We start from the raw sequence: 25,226 nt of genomic DNA, 5'->3' as shown, positions 1-25,226 counted from the left end.
TATTTTTGCAGGTCTGTGACAGAAATATTTATCTCTGTCAATGCAATGTAAAAAATTGGCTTTTTGGTCAGTTCTGATTTCTGTAGGGACTTTTCAAATTAGAGTTTTACGAAGAAATGGAAGTCCTGGCTCCATGCAATTCCTCTGCTGTGGGTACCAAAAGATGACCCACCAAAAGGACAGCCCTTTTTTATTCCAGAGTAATTAGCCTCATGTTAAATACATCCCTGACCCTGCTGGGAGGGACTGAGCCACAATAATGAAGTATAGCTTTGCTGAATAGTGCTTCTACCTCCACCTCTCTACCATGAATTTCTTTGCAATTACATCCAAAGCACTCAGCTTTTCCTTTTGAAAAGAGGCTGAATTACACTGTCAGCTGATTAGGAAATAATGAAAGTTTCCAGACTTAAAATCGTGTTCAAGGCACTTGATAGGCAGCAAGTTTAAGTAGTAAGTGCCCTGAGGGCAGGACACAATGAACAGCATTTCCACTGGTGTTCAAAATCCAAATCACAAACCTTTATCACTTGTTCTTCACAAACCTGGTATGTGGCTCTGTGTAATCTGTTATTTTTCAGCCAATTAGTGATTACAATTTAACACCGAGTTAGATAAGAAATTTGTTACTACTATCAATAACCAGCTCTGCCACAAAAGGCAAATACTTCAGGCAGAGCATGGGCATAGAACTGTCAACCAAGCAGGGAAGAACTCGCAGCTACAGAACAACCTTTATTTTAACAAATAGTTCTACCTGACTAGTCCCAGGTAGAACAGCTACTATTCTAAAGCAGGAGCTAGCAAAAACTTCCCTGGGACTCACCCAGTGGTATGTAGGAACAATAGTAAATATACAGAAGTTTGTTGTGTAAGTTGTATAGAAAGCTGAGAAATAGCACAGGGCTCTGTTAGGCACAATAGGATGCATCTCACCTTTTTTAAAGACCTGGATCATTGCTGTGCAAAGGAGAGGATGCTTCCCAATCTTGGGACACAGGTGATCATACCTCTAGTACATAACTTAGCACAACGTTAGGGCTGCTAGAGTCATCATTTGGTCTTTGCTAGGCAGTAATTGTGAACCTCACAGACATGGCTTGTGTTTATTTGTATTATGATTAAAACAACAGAAATTGAACTTACTTTGCTCTGGGCTGATGTACTAATCCTGGGATCTCTTTATTAGATTTAAGTCTTGTGTTTGAACTGGCACTTTTTTCCTGAAACACACAAAAAGCACACAACAGAGATAGCATCAGTATTTATTAAACCCACAAAGGGTGACAGACTTTGTCATTAGGGTGTCACACTTGGCTGGGTCTAGGCTCTTCTGCCTGCACAATGAAAAGAGAAAAGCTCAACAAAAATGAAATTAAAGGTAACACAAGAGATGAAATTACCTCAGGTGAGCAATTTTTTAATGCCCTGGGCTCAGTGGCATGTGGAATTGCTTCTGGGTCACTGGATGAAATCCAGGGATCAAACTCCGTGCTGGCCAGTAACTCTGCATCAGTCCATGGAAAATGGGGGGTGCTCATATAAATCAGTAACACCACCAGCCTCCACCTTCACCAGTGCAAGGCAAAGCACTGGGAAGGCAGTCCCAGAGTCACCCAGCATCCACAGGCTGGCTCAGAACAGAGTGGGAAACAGCAGCATCAAGGAACTGTCTGCAGGAGGAAGCATGTGTCACATGTGCCAGCGGAGAGCAGCAATGGCAGACATGACGTGCACAGCCGTAAAATTGGGCACAAGGAAGCAAATCAGCTCTGGAGATCCCCAAAATAAGGATGTCGGGCTGCTGGAGAGAGTCCAGAGAAGGCCACAGAGATGCTCCAAGGGCTGGAGCCCCTCTGCTCTGGAGCCAGCCTGGGAGAACTGGGAGTGTTCACCTGGAGAAGGCTCTGGGAAGACCTCAGCGCCCCTTTCAGTGCCTAAAGGGGCTCCAAGAGGGCTGGAGAAGGACTTGGGACAAGGGCCAAAAAGGAACAGACATGGGGGAATGGCTGCTGCCAGAGGACAGAGTTAGATGGGATACTGGGAAGGAATTGTCCCCTGTGAGGTTGGGAAGGCCCTGGCACAGGTTGCCCAAAGAAGCTGTGGCTGCCCCATCGCTGGAAGTGTTCAAGGCCAGGTTGGACAGAGCTTGGAGCAACTGGGAAAGAGAGAGTTGAAAGCCAGCACTGCTTGGTAAGATCTCCTCATCATGAACTTCTGTAACCCAAACTTAGTGCACACATGTATCTATTATGTCCAAAATCCTTCAGAGGGATAAAGCCCCTTCCAGATCTTCCCAATGCCATGTGTTAGGGAAAGCTGCTGATGCAGATGGGAGAGGTCTGAGTCAAATCTTAGAGCTCACCCGCTCCACAAATCCCTTTGTATTTCTTAGGCACATCACACCCATGGCAATTTAAGAAACATAAACCCAAGAATCAGTATTTTTGTGGGTAATTTTGGTGGTTTTATTTAGCCTTATTTAGTCTATAAATAACACAACAAGATTTTGGAAAGGGCTACTAAATCACTGACTAAAAAAAAAAAAAAAGGGGCTGTCTAGCAGGTAATATTTTCATGAATAATTCTACAAGGGCTGTAAACATCAACTGCCTCAGCATATTTAACACTGTTTAATGCATATCTTCTAATCCTCCTAACCAGGGAACAGTGCCTTGCATGAAAATAGCAGTGAGAGAGAAACAAGCTTTTCTTCCAAGATATAACAAGGGTGTCTGTATTTGCTACACCCCACCAGCCACTGCCTCCTCAGGATCCTGTGATATCACGTCAGAGCAGCAGAACAAAAGGCAGAATCACTTTTTTCAAAGCATCTTCTAATTCTAACAGTGCTAGGAGGGTGTGACAGGTATGTACATGTTGTGTGTGATGAACACATGTGTACACAGACACACAACCCATGAGCTCATGTCTGACTCACATGTCTGTCAAAGCAAAACAAAATGAGAGGGATGGGTCTTATGGAGAAGACAACCAAGCCATAAATCAGCTAAACCCCAGCCTCCTGCACCAGGGGAGCCTTTATCCTCAGATCTACTCCATGGGACAGGAAGGGGAAGGGAAGACTGATCTACAGCTCCTGTGTTGGGAGCTGTGATAAATCAAGGTAGCACAAACTCAGCTTTCCACACCTCTGCTCATTGTTTGGTGTCACTGTAGCTCTATCAGGAGCTGGAATCAGCCCAAATCCCAGCCTAAAAGAACTTCTGGCACTTAGGAACAAACAGACAGAAGAAAAGTATATGTTGCCTTCTCACGGTGGGTCCCAGAGCAATATCCAGAATATTAGCTGACACACATGGGAAAAGAGAATTAAAATTCCTTTTTAGTTGACTTCCAGATTTCTGAGTTTACTCTTTCCCTCCTATTGCTCTTGGTAATTACCACATCTCAAGTATCCATTACAATTCTCCTATTGAAGCAAAGAGTACGTTACCTTCTCCATCTGTTGCTCAGCAGGAACAGACAGAAAAGGAAGAGTTAAGAGAAAAATAAAACTCAACCAGGTCTCAAATTGGCTCACTGCTTCGTTTATAGCTCTTACTTATGGCAGTGATATTTCATTGCATTGATTGAAATATTGGTTTCGATAAAAATAGATATTTAAAAATAATTATTCTAAATGCAAACAAATAGAATATTTTTTCTCATCACTTTGAAGACAAACTGACTCATCAGAAATTAATGGCTTGGCTTCTAATACTAAGCTAACAAAAACACCTTGAAATGCTTTAATGCAGTCAGATTGTTCTTCAGACTGACTTGACTTTGGCTGAAGGGGTCACTTCTTGCAGTCCAACCTCATTTTCTCCCTTATTTAACATTAGTTACTATGCACTAAAAGAACCACAACTGGTTTTAGAGACCTAATCTGTTGCAAATCGAAATGAATATGCAGGAGTTTGGTTTTAATCTAGCTTTGCTTATAAGGATTATTTACACTAAATGCAGTAAATGCTGCCTCACACCACAGACTTGAAAGAAAATCCCCCAGGATGCTGCAATTGTAGAGCAGCAGTAGCAAAAAAGGAAAATAGTGGACATTTTATTGCACATTATTTTGCAATTAATCATTATCAAGGTAAGGGTGTCATCCAATCAAGGTGATTTCATGTGATAGATTTGTTAATTATTGTTAATTCCTCCATAAAGGATGCACCATCTCCAGGATTTCAGGGCACTAACAGATGGCAGTGACTCTGCTGCCAGATGCTATTAACACAGCAACAGCCACTACTGCCATTATAATTAAATATCTGTCAACATTTTTCTTGATGCCTCCCCTCTGATGAACCCATTTCTGGAGACATGTGAATTTCATTTGAAGTATTTTGCTTTTCTTCATAAGGCTGCCGCAAATTGACTCAGGTAAGCTGCTAACAGTCCTTATAAAATAATATTCCTGATTTATATCAAGATGACACTTTTCTTCAAAGGAGCCAAAAGCACCTTTAAACTGCATTCTAGACCTGATCAGATCATCATTAAAGTCACTCAGAGGAAAAATGAAGTATTTGTTTTCTTTTTACACCATAAAATATTCTTAAAAATAATTGTATTTGAAAAGGAGGAACCAAATGCATCACTTAGAAATTGACTGAACGTTGAGATGTGAAATTTCAATATGCCAGCCCAGCGCTTTTTAACCTCACTCAGTCACGAGCAGCAGCCTAAGGCAGTAATATCTCATATGGGGTGCCTGGATCCATCAGGATGCACCAGGGAAAAGGACTGACCTATGAGATTTTACTCAAGTTTCCTTGCTTTATATGTACCTAAGGGCCCATTTTTTTGTGCTATCCTTTGGCAGGAAGAGAACCTCTCCTCTATCTACCTGTAAGCAAAACCATCTGAAAATGTTATTTAGGGTAACTTCATAATGAAGGGCCAAATAAAATATGGAAAAATCACAGATACTAGTCAAAAGAAGAGATTATTCTTGGATGCAATTTCATCAGAGGACTCACATTACCCCTGCCAGAATGTGTACAGGCATCCAGTCCAGAAGGGTGTCCTGGGCATGGCATGGATCGCATACATTAGATGAGTCTGAGTCCTCCTCTCAGCATCCACACAGGGAATGAGGGACAATGAAAACCATGGACCCATCTGCCCATGAGCTTTGGAAGCCAGGCTGGGGAGGAGTGCACAAACCAAGCACCTGATGACACTCTGACCTGGAATGAACCCACAAGGACCAACTCCTGGTCATGCCCAGGACACCCCCAGGACCACACCAAGAGCCTGAGCACTCCAGATGCACATCACCCCTACAATATACACCACACACTAAAGCCAGGGCTTAGCAGTTAATTTAACCATCATGGCACACAGGCAGAAATGGATTCTTCTAGTGAGATGACACCTAAGAAAGACATTGTCACCACAGTCCCTTGGCTGTCCTGCTGCCTGGAGCACCTTGATCCTCACAGGGAGGATTTGAAAACATGGCTGTTATTTGTGCATTTGGGTGAAGCTCGAGGTCACATTTCATAATAAAAACCTTGTCTTAAATGGAATGTTTTAATAAACACTCCTGCTGTGTCAGGTCAGCATCTCCTCAGCCCAGCATGAAGGAGTTGCCCATGATGTCCCACCCCTGTCAGTATCTCCATCCTTGGAGATGTCTAAAAGGTGTCTGGACTTGACCACGGGCAGGAGGTTCTAGATAGCCCTCCCTGAGTCATAGGGCTGGACCAGATGACATCCAACCTCATCCAGCCTTTAGTTCCATGATAAAGTATAATCAGACCTTGGAAAAAAACTACTTTTGAGTAGGTTTGTTAAGTTTTAGCCCCAAGAAGCAGTGGGAGAGACTGAGGCCACTCAGGCATGCAAAGGGAAGGCAGCAGCAAACACAGTGCCTGGCATTCATTTTAGAAAAAAAACCTGATTCTGCAAACCCAGCCAGCATCATGCGAGAGAGTCTGCACTGATGCAGTGAGAGTAACCCAGGCTTGGCAGGGAAAAATCCTGTGCCTTCATCAGGGATCCAAAACATACTCCAGAGGGCAGACCTCATCCTGAAACCAGACACTTAATGGAGCTCCTCTTTCCCAGGGAAATTACTGGGAAATTCTGCTTACCAACTCCAGCTCCTGGAATGCAATATGGAAGAGCAGGATGTAAAGCTGCCCCCCCATATATTCAAAATAGGATAAAAACAGATTAAAAAAGAGAAATGTGTAAATCCTGAGCACCTTTCTGCAGCCCACCAGAAGGCCTCCATTGCTGAGAAGTTAGAAATGCTGCTTTCAGTGTTTGTTTACCAGTCACACATAGGGGCACACACAGTGGTGCAGTAACACATTTGTAATTCTTTTTTAGTGCTTTTTAGATGTTAAAAACTATGAAGGGATTATTTTCAGAAGAAATCTAACATGCCCTTTTTACATTCAGCTCAAGCGGCAGGAGCTCAAAAATCAGAAAAATCCAGCCCAAAGTAGAAAGTCAGGGGAAAAAAAAGAAAACATAAAGGAAGAGGAAGGAAAATCTCCCTCTGGAGTGAGTTGAAGGACTTCTCCTGCAGTACTAAATAACCCTCAGCCCAAGTCAGTGGCCTTTGAGCTTTGATGGAGGACATTATTGAAGAGCAGGGAATGATAAAAGGAGGGCAAGTCCCACCACTGAAGGGTTTTCACAGAGCATATATTTACTAACTCTAATGGCTACAACTTTCTAAACATACTCATCCCCAGTCAATATTAGAAAGTCTGCACTAATTAGTTATAGTAATTCAAATTAATTCTGTCAAGTAGCCTAAAACCAGGGTTTTGTGTGAAAAGAAGACATGGGAGCAAGCTGGCATGACAACAGGAAATTAGGGCAGGTAACAGATGAAATTACAAATAAGGCACATAAATGATAAATAAGTACTACCAATAAATTCTGCAGGGAAACTCTTCCCTGCACCTCGCCACCCTGCTCCCTGTCAGAGCTCTGAGCTTTTATCAGCCCACATGTGTGAATCCTTGTGGTTCTCTATAGCTTGGGACACTGAGGTCCAGAAAAATAAAATCTGGACTTCTATCTCAAAATTCCTTTCTACAAACAGACTGACAAACCTCAAGGTGTCCCTTACAGAAAATAAGAAGAGTAATCAAAGGTGAAACGCCTCTGTTGTGAAATATGAAGATTATGCTGCCCTGACAATCAGGGTTTTCTGGTTCCTTCAGCCTCCGCAGCACTCCAAAAGGTCAGCCAGGATAAGAAAATGAGCATAGCAGAGATGAATAAAGCAGAACAACTGTCTCCAGAGGAGCTGAAGTTTCAGGTCACATGGGAAATTACCTTGCTCCTGCAGCAGTAGCCCTGCCCATCCATGTAACAAACCCAGAGAATATGGGCAGGAAACAGAGGAAGGGACATGTCTGCAGGACTGCCAGCAGGAAGAGATTTGCAAAATGAAGATGGGGAACATCCCCTCTATGAACAACTTAACAGGATGCTGAAAACTGTCCCTCACAGCTGTATGCCCCAGAAATCTAGATGGCAAGGTGCCTTAGAGCATGAAGAACAGTTGCATCAAAAGATATCCAAAATACTGCAAATAAAATGCTACGGGCAGAAAGGCAACCTGCTCTCCAGCTGTCATTAATACATCTGATCTTCAGTGGCTCTGGTATATCAGACTGGTTGAAACTTTTATCTAGCAAATAGAAAATATAAAGAAATTTAAAACTCCATTACTGATGATTTGGAAGACAAGGCTGACTCTTGAGGAAATTTCAGAGAGCATTTGCCAACAAAAAACACTTGGCAACTTTGCACCTCTGCAGATATGTGGCTCTTCTGGATTGCAGAGCCACCCTAGGTAACAAAACCTGACTCAAAAATTAATTTTCTGCTTATTAAGCCTGTATCATCAACTATTCTGTCTCTTTAGCTCAAGCAGCTTTTACAAAAATACTTCTATTTATAGTAAATGTAGATATTACTCATGCTCCCAATTCTTCATGTGTGTCTCCTGAAGGCAGTTTTCCACCAAGTGGAGTAACACAGAAAGAGCTGGCAATGAGCAGGAAACAACAGGACTGGGTAAAGTCTGTGAAACATTTATAACCAGGGACAAATGGTGTGAGAGGGAGTCAGGGTGTCATGGTATTCCTGCTCCACTGAAGGCACCTTACTGGAATGGCAGGAGGGTTATAGCCACCACAGTTTTGCAGAATGTTTTACTGGGATGGTTTTAAATAGTTTTACGCCCTTCAAACATGTATGAGAGAACACAGCTAGAGAAGGAAGTGTGCCCTGTTTAAATAGCTGGGTCTACATTTTCAGCAGCAATAACAATTTCTTAAGCTATTTTGTAGACCCAAAATGGGTCTTTTTCAGCCTGTTTTTGGAACATGCTCTACTTTAACCCTTTGTAAAATCAGTTTCTTGAGAGATGCCTTCACATGAAAGCAAAGCCTCCTGATATCCTCCTGTGCTGTCAAAACCAATCAAGACCAACGCAGATGCACACAAGATCCTCCCTCACTGCCTTAATACATTTGGGGTTACACTCTAGGATGGGCTCATGGAAATGATGGTGACCACCAAATAGCCACTTTGAGGAGGTGTTAAAAATAACAGTTGGTTTCCCCCACCTCAAACAACAGCATGGTGATAATGCTTCCTCTTGCAGAGTCCGGAGTTATGCTGGCCACTGGCTTCGATCTGTCAGCTGCAGAATTGGGCAGACTATGCTTATTACGTATTTCTTATTACATCCAAGCAGTTCCATGAAGTGCACTGACATCCTCCTAGATATCAGGATAATGACAGTGTCCCACTAACCAAGTCTTAACAGAGAATTTAACAGGATACATGTAAGATGGAGCAGATTGGCCGTGAGGAAAGGCTGAGAGAATTGGGATTGTTCGGCCTGGAGAAGAGAAGCTTCAGGGTGACCTCACTGTGGCCTTCCAGTGTCTGAAGGAGCCAAAAGGAAACATGGAGAGAGACAAAAGATGAAGCTCCAGGACATGGGGAAATGGCCTCCCACTGCCAGAGGACAGGGTTAGATGGGATATTGAGAAAGAATCCTTTCCTGTGAGGGTGCTGAGGCCCTGGCACAGGGTGCCCAGAGAAACTGTGGCTGCCCCATCCCTGGAAGTGTCCAAGGCCAGGTTGGACAGGGTTTGGAGCACCCTGGGATAGTGGAAGGTGTCCCTGTCTATGGCAGGGGGTGGGATGAGATGAGCTTAAAGGTGCCTTCAACTCAAACCACTCCATGATTCTATGAAGGTAGTTTTTCCCCTCTTGTTCTAACCTGGGATTTACAAAGGATGGAACGAGGGAAAACAATGCAAGGCAAAGTCCTTCTGCGTTTGTTGCTTACAATTAAGAGGAAAACCCAAAGTAATTAAAGATGTGGTGCAAATGAAAAGATACTGTTTAGCCATGTGTAAGCAGACTGAAATGGTAGCAAGAAATTATGAACGAGGTAACCTTGAGAAGTGAGATAACAGAAAAGCAAGAGTGGTGCTACTCAGCAATACAAATACATTCACTTCAGGAAGGGCCTGTGTGCTCCAAACCAGCAAGAATTCACTACAATAAGCTCTCATTTGCCCAGCACTCTCCAAGGCTCTAATTTTGAGATTTTCAGTAATTGTAATTATGTAAATTCCATTGCTGGAACATATTTTCAATGTCTGTATTTTGCTCCTCTCAACGTCTGTTTTATTTGCATTAATTCTCAAATTTGCACCAGGCATAAGATTTAAGACCTGAGAGAATGAAGTAACAGCTCTTGTTACATGGCAAATTTCAGCATGCCTGGGTGAAATGTGCATATTAAAGGGACATAATGCTTGGAATATTACTAAGTATCGCATATGTACTATGACACACACAAGAAACATTAGGCCTGCAGGAGAAGTCTTACATCTGATCTGTGTATTTTGTATCATCATCTTCTCCTTGTTTTAGTTAGCAGATACTTTTGAACAGCAGAAATAATGATTATTGTTTCACAGACTATAGAGGCCTGCTCACTTACTGCATTTCCAATCCTCAGCTATATAAGCATGGATATTGTCTGGATTCTCCCAACACATTTATCTGAGAGTAATACTGAGAAGAGAAACCACATACATCAGAATAAAAGACAATCATAAACGGTTTAAAAATTTTATAAGCCATTTAAATCAGTAATGGAGGCTGGGTTTTAAGTGTTTATCTCTGTAAGTTTCCTTGGAAGAAGAGCCGATAAATAAATGTAACTCCTAAGTGCTGGCAAAATGAGGCACCAATATATTCCAATGAGGATGTAGAAATATAGCTCTGATGCTCAGTGTGGTGCAGATTGGAGATACCTGGAAGATATCCAAAACAATACTGAGAAGAACAAGCCCAAAATTCAATTACAGGCCTGGAAATAGTAAGTCCAACATTTAGGACATTACCTGTTGGATTCAATGGTCTTAGAGGTCTTTTCCAACCTAAAAAATTCTATGAACCTAAGATGACCAGTATTTCAGAGTCCCAAAATGTATGCCTGTTATAGCCTTTAATATCCACTCTGCTTTTCCATCCTCTCATCTTCTGCATCCCCTCTTCCCAAAACCACTCCTAGTAGGTAGGAGAGGACATGGGGGAAAAGAATTTAAATGTGCTCTGCCTTCCTTTACCAGAAAGCAGCAAATCTGTCCTCCAGGAAAGGGTCAGAGCCAGCCTGGGGTAGGTAGCTGTGTGCATCAGCAGTGCACGGCCATGAGCCCAGCCTGGCTCGGGATACAGTGTCAGCTCCCTTGAGAACAACTGGCCATGGAAAAGGGGATACCACGCTGAGCAAGATCAGGCAAGCAGGATGGATCCACCATTCACCCACAAAATTTCAATGTCTTTTTGATCAGAACATGAAATGGTATAGTGAAACCCTACAAGATCAGTCTCCTTAGATCTTCACCTGCTATCAACCATCACAAAAGAAAGATATTTCAAAATACCACCCAATTGCACCACCCCAGGGCATGTACCCAAACCACTTCAACAGATTTCTGTTTAACCTGTTCTCCAAACTCCTATCCCACAGGTTTTCCCAACAATCTGTCTTTCATTTTACCACTTCCCTGAAAGTTCAAATGTTTACCCTACTATCCAGCCTTAATGCTTGCCTGATGCCCTCCTGCCTCTCTCAGGAGTCATAGCGAAAAAATGATTGCTGTGCCTTTTAAAGCAACCTTCCCTGTATCAGATTACTTGTTTCCTTCTGTATTTTTAGGCTAAACAAATCAATTCCTTCCATCTTCCATTACAACTTACATTTGCTAAGTGTCCTATTCTTATCACTCCCCTCTAGCTCTTCCCCATCTGCCCACATCTTTCCTACTGAGCACACTTCCAATTTCAGCCACAGTATTTAAAGTCCCTCTGAAGTCAGGATGGATCACATGCATGCCATATATATATTTTTTTATTCCTGTTTTTAATTCATTACCTCAAACAAATGAGGTTGACCTACAACAGATACAGGGTGCACATGTAAACTATGCATTCATACTCAAGAAAACATAAGGTAAAAGAATGTTGAAAGAGAAATTAGCTAAGCTCACCTCTTCTAATGGCTACAAAACATTTGTGGTACAGTGCTCAAGATCTCTCTCAATCCAAAAAAGTTGGTGGCAATGGTCTGTCTTCCTGCCTCAATGCTTGAAATATTAAACAAAACAATTTGACGCTAAAAGAAATATTGGGAAGTAAAAAATCCATGTTCTATGAGTCACAGTCCATCAGGTCTTCTTAAAATTAACCAAAATCACATGCAACGTGCAAAACATGTGTTCTTAAATAATTTCAATTTTGCTATCTAATCAAAACTGGCTTCCAAGTCTTTAAATTAATTTTCAGCCATTTGCAGACACCAAGTTTTAACACAAGCTCTATTTTCTTTTCAAGTGAGGTGAGTGAATAGATAAGCACCTCTAAAATTTAACAGGGTTGTCCCATCCCAGGAATGTTCAAAAATGATGGACCAACATGTCCCAAACACGAAAGCTCTCTGCCTGAGTCAGAAGTGCACTCTAATGCATGATCATAGGCATAGTACTTACAATGAGGAGAAAACTAGAGTTTAGTATGGAGATAAGGCCTCATTTTTCACTTCAATGTTGTACTATTAGCATTCATTTACTTCCCTGCACTTAATTAACTCTTTGTTGGATCTTAATGTGATAATGAGAACTTTAATTCAAGCCATATACCATGTCAATCCTATGATTCTAACAGCAAAAACAGATTTAAGTCACCCAAGCCCCATAATTCCTCTGCCTTTTTATAACACTGACTCCTTCCTACAAAAGCAGAGCAGATGCATCAGGACAAGAATTTTCCCTGATTGCCACTAAAAACATTAACAAATAAAATATATTTTGAAATCAAAATCAGTTGGCTGTCATTAACAGTTCTCACCTGTTCATCTCTCTGCAAACTGAAGAGCAGTAGAGATGGTGATCAAGGCTCTCTGGAGGTCCTGTACCTATGTTCTACCTGGTTAGATAATTCATTCTGACAAAACCTTCACCTTTTGAACAACCCATGATATGAATCCCTCTCTTGGCCCTTCTCTGCCTCACACTTCATAAACTCTTACAACCAAACTAGAGACCTACCAAACCCAGAACATCAAGACCCAGCAAGGAGCACACTTGACCTTCCAGCAGACTCTTCAACTCTCTAACATAATAACAAACAATTTAACCTTACAAAGAAAACTGGAAACATCACACTTAGCAGCGAATTTAACAATCTGACAAACCCTAACCTTCCCAACCTGAAGGACTGCAAAAGCAGTTTTGAAACAAACAGAAGCACAAAATGCGTGTGAGGATCTTATGTTTCCCCCAGAAATGCAGAACTGCTCTAATTCCCTGACTCCTCACAAAGAGCACAGCCTTCAACATCACTGAGGCTTTGGGACGCAGTAGAGAATGTCCTTAACAAAACATGTGCCTAAACTCACTGCTAACAGTTTTCCTGATGTAAACTTCAACCTGGGCACACTTTGCTCCTGGATCTGCCAAGCACTTGAAGGCCCACTGCAGTCATGGAGGTGCCTAAATCCCCTGCAGGCCAATGGTGCACAGGCCTATTTGCTGCTCTCTTGAATCATGGCCTGCCCAAGTCTTCCATCCTGTGCTGAAGACTTATCCTGCAGTTACTAAACATGATGGTAACAAGAATGACTCCATGCTGGAAGGACTCTGTTTAGAACAGCTGGGTAAGGCCCACAGTGAGGGAAAGCTGAGAGGGAAGATGGGCAAACAATCCGCCCCAAGAACAGCATCCTGTGCTATTGGCAAAATTGCAGAAATAACCTTCAGCAGAGAAAGGAAGGGCAAACAGCAGATGGGGATCACAAGATTAGGGCACATTTTATGATGTTTAAACTTCACTTAAACAACAGTGAGCATATGAATGTAATAGTAGAAGGAAATATGTTCCTTTCAGCCAAGGGTCCTGTACTCCTTTCTTCTAAATGAAGAGTCACACATGGCCTAAACTTACAGCTATAAATGAGCAGGTGGTAACATTGCACCATCCTAATTAAGTTCTAGGGTCATTAGATCCTTTCTGTTGCTACGCACAAGGCTTGCTGCTTTGCCTCAGCCACTGCAAGGCCTTGCCATATGCTGTTCACCTGAGCTCTTACCTCAAACCTGAGTTCCTGTGCCCATGGACTCTATTCTCCAGCCTCCCATGGATTTTCCTGATGCTTGGCAGCACCAAGGGATCAATCTGTGATCATGCAGCATCAGACTGGGGTGGTTCTCAGTTCTCTCCTCCATCCCCCTCACTTCTGAAAGGGCACAGGGAGCAGCTCACTGCAGCTGGGGTGCAGAGAATGCTCAAGATGTTGTCAAAGCTTATCTGGGAAGACAAATGCTTAGATGATTAGGTAGTCTGTTCCTAATCCTCAAATTCAGAGTTTTGTTTAAGCCCCAAATTCCTGAGACTTAAAATTGCTTTCAATTAATTTTAATATTAGGCACACTGGGCCCCCAGGGAACTGCACAGCCACCACCATGGACACCCAGCACATTCTCTCCTGAACTGACCAGAAACTCTGGCCAGCATTAATAACACAATATGTGTTCTGACAATATTTTTCAATATCTAAAGTTATTTATTTTCTTCTTAGTAGGATCCTCTCTCATTAAGAGTGCAGCTTAACAATCAATTTGGAATCATGGAGTGGTTTGGGTTGGAAGGGATGTTAAAGTTCATTCCATTCCAATAGTAGTTACTATTTATCACAAAAAAACGAAGTACACTGAATAATTTTGAGACAAGAAAAATAATAAAGTAACTAGTATGATTTAATTCCACATGGAGTACTCTGCTTCTTGTTACACTTGGTCTCAGCTATCAGCCTACTAAAAGCCAGCCAAGAATTCTTCAAGCCCTGCCAGAGCTACAAATACTGGCCAGAAATATTTGTCATATCACAGCTCAGTTTCCAAAAAGTAAGATGCTGGACTTTTACAGCCAGAAAAATACAAGGCGCAAAGGTCAATAAAAAATGAACTTACTTAATATTGTTGGAATGCATCAGATCAAACGAATACAAGTACTCTTAATCCTGTAGGACTGCAGCATGACAAATACTTCATTTAGATACTCAGCCCCCATGAGTCAAAACAGTCTGCAAGATTCAGCCTCACAACTGCTGGATGTTACTCAATTAACGTGAGGCAATGATTTCCAGCCCTCAGCAACAAGGCAGCCTCCTCCCCTGGAGAGCCAGACAGCTTTACCTTGGATTAAATTGATCAATTTTTCCACAGTGTGCATAGAACAGCATTGTCAGGCAATTTGAGTTCACCGGCCATGTTATTAATGGACTTTGCTAATTTTTTCAAAGCACTCATAAAATACAAAACATGGTGTCCTATAATGAGGCGTAATTGCAGTAGCAGCTTCTGCAACACGTATCTCCAAGGAAAACATGTTGACACAACATGCCCTTAAGAAGTTTGGGCTTCCTATTTCCTTCCTGTAAGGTACAATATCTTTAACCACAGGCAGTCCTATTCATTTCAGCCAGCCCACCTGTTGCAGTAAGCCCTGCTCCCAGGAGGACACCAGTAGGAATGAGTATCTCTCAAGGAAACCTCTTTGCTGTGTAATTCAGAACCCAGACATCCAGTAACACTAATCAACGTAAATCCCATGTACAAACCTAACAAATTAGGAAAACATTAGGAACCCTATTTCTTCATCTTGGATCAGGGAAAAATTAGGAGCAAACCCAAATTCTGCATCTTGACTCAGCCACAAGTGTGCAGATGCCCAGTCTCCAAGCCAGGATAGCTGCTCTAAGATCCTGTTTTCACCCACCCTACTGTAAAGCACCAGCAATGCTCATCTGTCCAACTAGAATATTTACCTATTTAAAGTGAAAAAATTCCCTGAAAACTATCGATGAGTGGAATCAGGAAAGTTCTTCAGATGAGTTCACGTGTAAATATATTGAGGGTACTGACTCTGGAAGAAATGCAGACCAGGATTTGTGTTCTGTGTTAAAGAGGATGAGAAAACCCTTCTCCAAGCTCATTTTGACCTCAAAATATAATGATGTCAAAAGTTAACTACTTAGTCATCTTGCTAATTGATCAGAGTGGCTGAATCTAAGCTTTGAGTAATACCAAAGTGCAAAGCTGGTTAACAAGGTCCTTTACAATGGAACATTGTTTAAATAAAGGAATACATCAAGTAGGATTTTGCTGGTATCTGTCCTGGACCTGGATTTTCACTAGGGACTGGTATGATGAATAATAATGAATTGGAGACTACAACTGCTTTCCAAAACCACAGAGAGCACCAAGCCAGGAAAGACTCCATTTTGCAGGATTCAAAGTTATCTTGACAGCTTGGAGAGATGTCTTGAAAAAGTGAGGATATCATTCCAACAAGGCCCAAGTCCTAGGTAATAGACTGGCAGAAATAACCAATATGATACAATAATATATTGATATATCAATAATAAAATAACCAACATGGAAGCACTAGTTTATGCAGTAGCTCTGCTGGACAGGATCTAGAAGCTTGCTGGACATCAGCCAACAGTATCCTGCTCTTGCAACCAAGCCAAGCCTTGTCCTGATGTATCTAGAAGCTGGGATGGCTGCAGAATGTGTGACTTGGCTACAGGCACCAGGAAGGTATCAAGGAACAAGAATGACAATGGCTCCATGTGAAGTGGAGAAAACGCTCCATGAGGCTCCTCAGCCTCCAAGGTGACAGTGGTGAGACAAAATGTTCTCCTGCTCTTCATGCCTACAAGACCCCAAGGACCATGAGGACGTGCAAATGGATCAGTAACATGGGGGTCTGGATGGCAACATGTTTAACTGATAGTTTGATGGCAGCATTCCAGTCCTTACACTGTATTCTTCACAATCCAAACATACCTTCCCTTCCCTTCTCTATCAATCCTATTTCTAGTTATCAATCCTGTTTCATGGATTCTCAATCCTTTTCCTAGTCCACTCCCACAGGTTTTTTCCCAACAACTTCTTTATTCATATAAGGCAATGAGCTTGAAGCAAGAGCAGAATAATTATTTGGTATCTCCCATCCCAGTGTCAAGTTCCTCTAAACTCAATCATGAAGAACCACTGGCAGCTCCCTATTTGCCAGCAAGATACACCAAAGTAATAAATAATTTCATATTCTGCTTCTGAAGACAAGCTATTAAATTCACATACTGTACTACTTTAATCAAGAATAGTTAATTAAGCTGTTCCCCTGATTTGAATTTTTATCATTCTGCACCAGCCATACATAATTTTTCTAGGACTCACACCAGGGCCCATGATGCATGTTTGCAATCTGTCTTTCCAAATTAATCTGTCACCACTTGTAAACTCAAAGTGCATCCAATACATTTTATCTCAAAGGTAACTGGGCTGAGTTTGGGGACACTGGGGACTGGAGGACAAATGATGCTGAAGCACCACTTCACAAAAGGGTTTCAGTGCATTACAACTCACCCACCATGACACAAAACACTCTGGTAATATTTGAGTCGGTCTGCCTTGTTTAATTTCCTTAAGTGAACTCAGCTTCATGCTCTATACTACCATCATAAAATCAATTCAATAACTTATATGCTCATAGTAATCATCAGCATCCATAATACAGGAGTCATAAGTGCAGGCCATAAAGAAAGGGAGATCTGGAGTGTCAGGTTATTAAAAACATTAACCTATGATAAGAATCTAAGTCTAAATTTATAGCAAGCAAAAACCCCCCAAAAATGTTCTGTTCCTGGAACTTAAGGACAGCCTAATGCAATTTTTTCTAGAAAAAGACTTCAAACACAGCAGCCAAAGAGCCAGATATGGATCTCTTCTCTTTGAAAGTACTCACAGAAGTAGGATAGCAAAAAGCAAAAAAAAAAAAAAAATGACATCACTATTTGGCTATGTGACTTAATCATAAGAAAATAGGTTTATGAAGTAAAAAAGTGAACAAAATGAAAACTTGGATAAGGTTTTCAAATATTAACTGGGAATACTCTGTTATTATGCTGTGAGAATCGTCTGGAATTTACCCCCAGAAAAATAAGGAACACAGAGAGGATGTGTCATCCCATCTAGCCTTTTGTGAATCTATGCTATCAAGTCAAGCCAAGCCTTCCATAATCCCATCCAACCACTTTTATTTAGGTTTTCTAAAAGGCAGACTGATGAGGTTGATATGAACTGGCTCTTTTCACACCTCACAATTTTACATATTTTTTTAAGGCAATACAACCAAAGGAGGTGGTTGAACATGGGACTACTGGATCCCCAGCTCCATCAACAACCCACTGAGCTGGCCCTGGCAAAGTCCCTGTCTATGGAGACAAAAGGAGAAGCACATCAGGACACTTAGGTCACTTACCTTTTAATGAAGATAGAAAAAACAACTATATTTTGTTTATTTAAGTGAGAAATCAAGTATAGCCAGAAGAACAGTTACCAAAACTCAACCAGGCCCACAAGGAATATGCAAGTCCACCCCAAGAGCCCTTGAATCAGCTCTTGGCACTTGAGCCTTCTATGTGATTTTCCCATTTAACGGATTTATTTAGATAAACTCACAAATATGGGTATTTACATAGCATGACAGAATGGTGTATTGAGAGATTTTAAGTAGAGTAACATTCTTTCAAACTCATCATAAAATGAAAGCATGCCAAACTTTAACTAAAGAAACATGTTCTAACACCAAGAAACTTTTATAATTAATCCTTGCCTTAAATAATCTCAGAGAGAATTATGAATCTAATTACCACCAGTTGAGAAATTGCTCATGTTACTGAAATGGCTGAAACCAGACCCTGAGTAACAGACAATCTGAATCCCTCCCATCCCATGACCAATTTACAGCTAAGCCCTGACTCACTGCATTAAGTCTGAAAATATTTCTCAGCATTAGCGACAGCTCATTGCAGGAGGAACAATGGACACAGACATGGGGGGAAAAAATCTCCTCTAAAGTCCACTGCTTTACAGAAGAGATGAAGACAATACATTGCTAAAATAGTCTGTTTTTGATATTGTGGGGGTTTTTTTTGTTGGTTTTTTTTTTTAAATCACCAGGGCTATTCTTAGAGGAGTTACATGGTGTGCAGGTTGCAGCGAGCAAAGGCTTGGCCGATGGCCAGCCCTGGCTGGATTTGCTGCAAGACTAAGCGATGCCTTTGCTTGGTAAGAGATTTCTGCTGGCTTTTTTAATGAAGAAAGGAAGAGAGGATAGAGAGAACTCCATACACAACCAGCTAAGAACAAGATGTACTATGGAGAGATGTGCCACTGTCTCCTCACATCTGCCATCACCCAAGGCCTGTTTCAGCACTGAATGTTTTCCCCAGGAAGGAAATGAATATAAACACTTCAGAGGCAGCATTCCCAAACGGATGTTATTCTTTAGAAAAGTTGGGCAGGATGCAGTGACTTAGAGAGCCGGGAGATCTCCAGCAGCAACAAATCCCACAGATATACAACTTGTGAATGCAGCCAAGCCCTTACAAAAAAAAAAAAAAAAGATAAGGCACATTTTGACTTGACTCACTCTTAGATACTACGAAGCACCTTGAAGCTGGTTATTTCAGAAACCCACCAGACACCTGAAATGGCTGGGATTTCCTATGCTGAGCTCATGTGATTGCTTGGCTAAAGGAACGTGTTCTCCAACTCTGCAAAGAAGTTGCTGATGCCAGGGAAGTTGCTGACACCCCATCCCTGGTAGTGTCCAAGGCCAGGCTGGATGGGCTTGGAGCAGCCTGGGATAATGGAAGGTGTCCCTGCCCATGGCAAGGGGTGGAGCTATACAATCTTTAAGGTCCCTTCCAACCCAAACCAGACTCTGATTCCATGAAAAGGAAAGGGTAATCTTGCAAACCCACAGCATTTCAGCAGAAGAGCCACACTACCAGCACTGCTCCAACCAAATCACCCTCTGTGTTCCACCACTCCTGAAAACCAAATCTGTCCCTCCTCTCTCTCACAGCAGCTTTGGTTCTTTGAAAGGCTAGAAGAAACGAGAAAACTGAGAGAAAAGAGAAGTCTGATGGCACTCCCTCCCAAACTGCCCCTCTACACCATGGAGCCAAACTTACAAATATCCACAGAATCCACAGAGTTTGGGTTGTAAGGCACCTTAAAATCCATCCCATTCAACCCACCATCATGGGCAGGGATGCCTTCCGTTATCCCAGGTTGCTTCAAGCCTCGACCAGCCCGGCCTTAGACACTTCCAGGGATCCAGGGGCAGCCAAAGCATTTCTAGACAACCTATGCCAGGGAAGAATTTCTTCCTAATATCCAATCCAACACTGCACTCTGGCAGTTTAAGGCCATTCGCCCTCAGTTTTGTCACTTCAGACCCTTGTCCCAGTTCCCTCTCTTTTGCAGATCCAAATTGGGGGAAGAGACTGCCCAACAACCCTGTGTCACAGAATTTTCCCCTCACCAGGTCACTCTCCAGGAAGGTTTTTGGAATAAAAGGTTTCTGGAATAAAAACACTCGTCTGGATGAAATTTTGGGGAAGAACTGGTAATATGCCAGCCCATTCTTGCTATGTTTGCAGGCAGAGCAGCTACTTCTGATTCCCAACACTTGCCTTCAGGTGCTGCTGGAATACAAAATACATTTAAATATATATGCATTATATATGCACATATATATGTACATTTAAATACACACACACACCCCTATAATATGATTACCTTATTAAGAAGCACTGGTTTTGTGTTCCCATGCAGAGATTATCTGTTGGCTAAATTTTTTTTTAAAGCTGCCTGTCTTTGATGGTATCCCATGGAAAGACTACATACTAGATAGAGCAGCACATGGTCCACACAGACCAGATGTGGGAGATGAAAGCAGAGCACCAAGAGCTCTGTTTGAGCTCCAACACTGCTTCTTCCAGGAGCAAGGAACAAACAATTTAAAGCAATAAAAAAGGCTTTTCTTCTCAGTGTGAGCAAACATGACCCTGCATATTAACTTAGGTCAGTATTACTTTGGTATCTCTGTAAACCATTGCTTTACATTAGAAATTATTCATTAATTATTCAGGAGATTTTTTAACATACCTACATGAAACTCCAAAGTCTATACGCACAAGAGTCTGAATTATCTGCTCAGCTTTTTCAGAATATTGAAGCACTTGCCTTTACTGGCATAAACTTATTTCCATAGAGGTTTTCTTTCTGTCCCTGACCTTTTCTTACTTAAAAAAATCCTGAACTCTTGAATGTTATACTCTTACACTGTTTCCCCTTCTCCCAGTCCAATTTCTTACTCTTCCTTCTACCAGCTGAAACGCAGCAATCCCTTCCAACACACCTTTGAGTCTCACAGCTGTCTGCAGAGCAGCTGATCTTGGCTATCCACAAATCAAAGGGAAACAACCAAAGTCCAAAAGCTCAGTTATAGTGAAAGATAGATGAGGCTGAGCCCCTTCCAGCCCTGGTGTATGAATACACAGTGCAGAAGGATGGATACACTCACTGTTTTATTCTGGGGGGTGGCTGAAGCAGTTCTAGTTCAGCTAGAGGCAGCCCAGCTCCTTTCTCCTAGGTGGGCTGTACAGGGCAGCAGCAACACCCCAAGAACACCAGGAATGTTGTCAGTCTCCCCATCCGTGAGTGGAGGTGACACCCATCCTGCTTTAATCCACCACCAGGGATAAATCCCTGCTCTTGGCTCACTCACCTGCTCCCTGAGGGTCATGCCATGGCTGCACAGCACCCCAGCAGCACAGAGCCCCTGGGCTGGGTGTAGGTGAGAGCACTGTGCCCTTCCCAGAGCTCCCAGAATGCGCACACAGGTGAGTAAGCCAATCTCAAGTTCATGCCAGGTCCTCAGGAAACCTCCATTTGCCAATCCTGTCATCCTGAGCACACAGCTATTAAAGCTAAAGGGCTAAAGGACCCATTAATGCAGCTAATGAGCTTTCCCCCAGCGGCCATCTCCAGCTCTCCTTCCCTTTCTCTAGAGAAGACAGCATTAAATCAAGATCTTTCCTGCTGAAGTGGGCCCTCATATCCCAAAAAAGCCTAAGCCTGGGTACCCCAGCCCCTGTCCAGATGCCACATTTCCCTGGAAGACTTAAGAAAAGAAGTCCACTCAAAAATGTTCACCACAGTTTCAAGTAATTTTGAGCAAAACACCACTTTCTCCACAACAAATGTGAAATATTTCCCACCTTTGCTTACATCTAGTGGTGAAGCACCACCAAAATATGGAACAAACAAACACGTAACTCCAGCTTGCAGTGGTGGGAATGCTCCTTCTGCTCAAGGATGATGTGAGCATAAATTTCCTAACAGATGGAAACCTAACCAAAGCAGTGACTATTGAAACAGGAAAGTAGCATTTCATGCTCATTTAGTACAACAGACATTGTCTACTTGAAGCTTAGTTAAATAACCAGTGCTCACTGCTGTAACTTGTGTTCCTGAGAGTATTCCTCACTCTTGGATCTTCTAGTTTATGTTGCCTGAAATGGTATTTTTTAACAATTCTTACTAAATAAACAGGATGAATGGGGAAAAAAAAATCAAGCTAAAAAAATTTTAGGTGATGAAAAAAGCCTCATGTGGATTGGATTGTGGACAAAAATGGCATTTTTGGTGTAAAAAAGGAGACAAAACCCAAGTAATTTCAAAACAGTAATGGAACAAAGTGGACTGGGAGCTTCTGATTTTCTCATCCCAGAACAGTAGAGCAACAGGGCTTTTAAAAAACAGTTCATTTGAAAGGATAAGTTAAAAATTTGTCAAATAATGACAACTCTGGATTATACAACACGCTGCTCTGATGTGCTGCTCATGGCAAGAAGTTCAGGGCTGCAGAGAGCCTTCTGAATCTCTTCTCACCTCTCATTGTGGTGTTTCTGTTCCTTTTTCCCTTTCTTGTCACATTTTTTCTGCTCTTCAAAGACATCAGTTAGGAAAGTTTGCAAAAAAACACACTTTCTACTGAAAAAAATACCTGCAGCATAAACAAGTTCCAGCCAAAACACATTGGCTGTACAAAGGACCTACCTGAAACCAGCCCCAAAATCATATCCCTCCAACAGCTTCACCTCAGCTTCAAGACATCAAAATTAACAAATTCATCGTATCACAAAGGTTGGAAAATCTAAGATCACTAGTCCAGCCATTGTCTCAGCACTGCCAAGGCCACCATGAACCACCTCCCCAGGCACCACATTTCTATTGGTTTGGGGTCTAAAATGGCACATCCTTCCCCCCTTTTTCCAGATGCAACACTGTATTCAAACTAAAACTGAGAGATCACAAAGGCTCTACAGGTAAACATCTAATGAGGTACCTATGGATGAATTTGCTGTTATCTCCATGCCATACAAGAATCTGAAATTAGCACCTCACCAGATATGGAAATCCCAGACCCCACATTTCCTCCACAACCAAGGAGTCCCTGAAAAGAAAGTGTGAGTAGACCCGCATAATATCTATAATTAAACGTGAACAGATGAAAGACTGAACTACTTTGCTACTGTGACAAGGAGATCAGGAAATCACAGCTCACCAATGCTCAGGAGTACTTCAAACTGGGACTCTCAGGCCATGGACTGAGCAGCAGTCCAGCAGCTGCCTGGACTTACAGCTTTAGTCTCTATCAGTGACTTCTGATGATTTCAGTTATTTCTGCATGATCCATTCTGCCTGTATCTTTCCTCAACCTCTGTTCCAAAACAGCAGAGTTAATAATTAACACCTACAAGGGAACTGCTGAACAGCAAGTACCAAAACAGAGGATACAGAGAACTTCTCTTGCTGACAGTTTGCAAAATCCTACAGCTCATGTTTCTTAAAGCTTCAGTTCTGCAACTGTGGAGATGCTCATGTTCTTTAAAAAGAAGAAAAAAAAAGAATAAAAAAGAATCTGAAGGTTCCTGGTCCTCACAATCATGGAAGAAACTCTTAAATCAAGAACTTGCCACCTTGCCATGACTGCTGACTCCTCTGTTTCACCAACAGCTCTGTGTCCATCCTCCTCAACAGCATCAGCTTTCCCAGAGATGAGGGGAAAAATCCCAGGCAGAAACTCACCTGTTAAAATGATACAGGCATGTAAACAACACAACCTGTATGGAAAATTACCTGCTTCCACAAGTGACAGTGGGAATGTGTCTGCGGGTTTTGCAAGAATCCTTTCCACCAACAATGTGGGCTGGTCCTGAACCGTGTTCCTGAGAGTTGTCCATCACTGTTACATTTTCTCCACCATCAAGCCCACAATTACATGTTGTTCCTGGACACTGTTATTTTAATACACTTTGAAAGAAATAGAATTACATGTATTTTAAACTTCCTACTTTAAAATCACATTCATCAGGTACTTGAAAAATCATATCATTCTACCTCTCCATAGGGCACTGTGAAGATTTATTCAACAAAGGGGAAGAAGGAAACAAGATCTGGTCTGAAAAAACGCACCTGGAACACAACAATATTTGTATGATTCTCTGACTCGCTAAAAATATTTATTAATGGTGTTAATTTATCTTCTAAGTACTGGAGGAAAAATGAATACTTCTTCACCAGAACCATTTTAATAGGATCCAGAAGAAGAATATTAATACCTAGTGCAATCATTTACTTTGATGTCTATATAATATGCAGTGACCCATAAGTGGAATGAGATAAAAGTGTCATAAATTCATTATAAGAAACCATTTGTTGAAGAATATCAATGCTAATTTGAAATGAAATGGGCAATATGGAAATGAGCTAATTGCGCAGTGTTTAAAATAACTGGCTCCAGTAACAATGTCCTTTCCATGCACTTCTATTTCAGCTACAAAAACACTGGAAAGGCTGGGTTATGTAAATTGAAATGCTATAATTACATAGTACTGATAGTGATAGGGCAGCATTCATTTAGGATCTCAGACTGGGGAAAAAAAGAAATCTAAAGGATGATTCTATAATTCTCATTTCTCTCAGAAAGGGAAGCTCGGATGGTATGCAGTGTGAAACGTGACAACCCAGGCCCTGTCAACAAAGACTAGAAGAAAATAGTGTATATTCCCAGGGGCTTTTCTAGGTATCATCTTATAAAAGTAGCATGTAAAATTTCTCTTCGTATCCTACAAAGGTTTGAGTTGGAAGAGACCTTAAAACTCATGCCAGTCCCACCCCCTGCCATGGTCAGGGACACCTTCCACTATCCCAGGGTGCTCCAAGACCTGTCCAACCTGGCCTTGGACACTTTGAGGAATGGGGTACCAGGCATCCAGAACTATAAAGGTATTTTCCTCCATGGATCTGGAATGCAACTTCCCCAAATAGGGCCCATCCCCTGCGTTGCCCTGTCTGTCCCAGCGCTGCTCAGAGTAGCTCTGCCTAGAGGAAGCCCCACCTTTGCCCTCGCAGGCACCCAGGGCATGGAGCCACCCACCTCCTTTATCCCAGTGTGAACCTTGCCATCTCAGGCAGAAGGAGCTTGGTATCCTTCATCTACTTACTTTTGAATTTTAATGCCTGGCTTCCCATTACTCACTGATTTTGGAGCTGCATTTTTGTAGCTGTGCCTTTTGTTTGTGGTTTGTTTCTTCAGGTGGAGGGAGGAGAGCCCAGATGTGGAACAGCTCCATGCTGGGCTGTGAGGAACCTGTGGGACCTGTTCTCACAGAGCTGCCTCAGGCCCTGGGGTTTGGCTGACACAGCATCAGGGCAAAGTGGATGCCT

The 25,226-nt window shown here is 42.0% G+C and overlaps 1 protein-coding gene across 4 annotated transcripts in view; it reads right to left on the bottom strand.

Moving 5' to 3' along the window:
* The window catches only part of C7H1orf21 (chromosome 7 C1orf21 homolog), a 102,472-nt gene that overhangs the window by 12,011 nt on the left and 65,235 nt on the right, over nucleotides 1-25,226 (bottom strand). For all 4 annotated transcript variants that reach the window (XM_058842823.1, XM_058842821.1, XM_058842824.1 and 1 more), the window contains one exon: nucleotides 1,147-1,223. In XM_058842823.1, coding sequence (XP_058698806.1) covers nucleotides 1,147-1,223 — 77 coding nt within the window. The remainder of the gene's footprint in view (nucleotides 1-1,146; nucleotides 1,224-25,226) is intronic.

Source organism: Poecile atricapillus, chromosome 7 (assembly GCF_030490865.1).
Source record: "Poecile atricapillus isolate bPoeAtr1 chromosome 7, bPoeAtr1.hap1, whole genome shotgun sequence".
NCBI classification, from domain to species: domain Eukaryota; kingdom Metazoa; phylum Chordata; class Aves; order Passeriformes; family Paridae; genus Poecile; species Poecile atricapillus.
The sequence above is the reverse complement of the archived record's forward strand: the minus strand, read 5'-3'. Positions and strand labels throughout refer to the sequence as shown.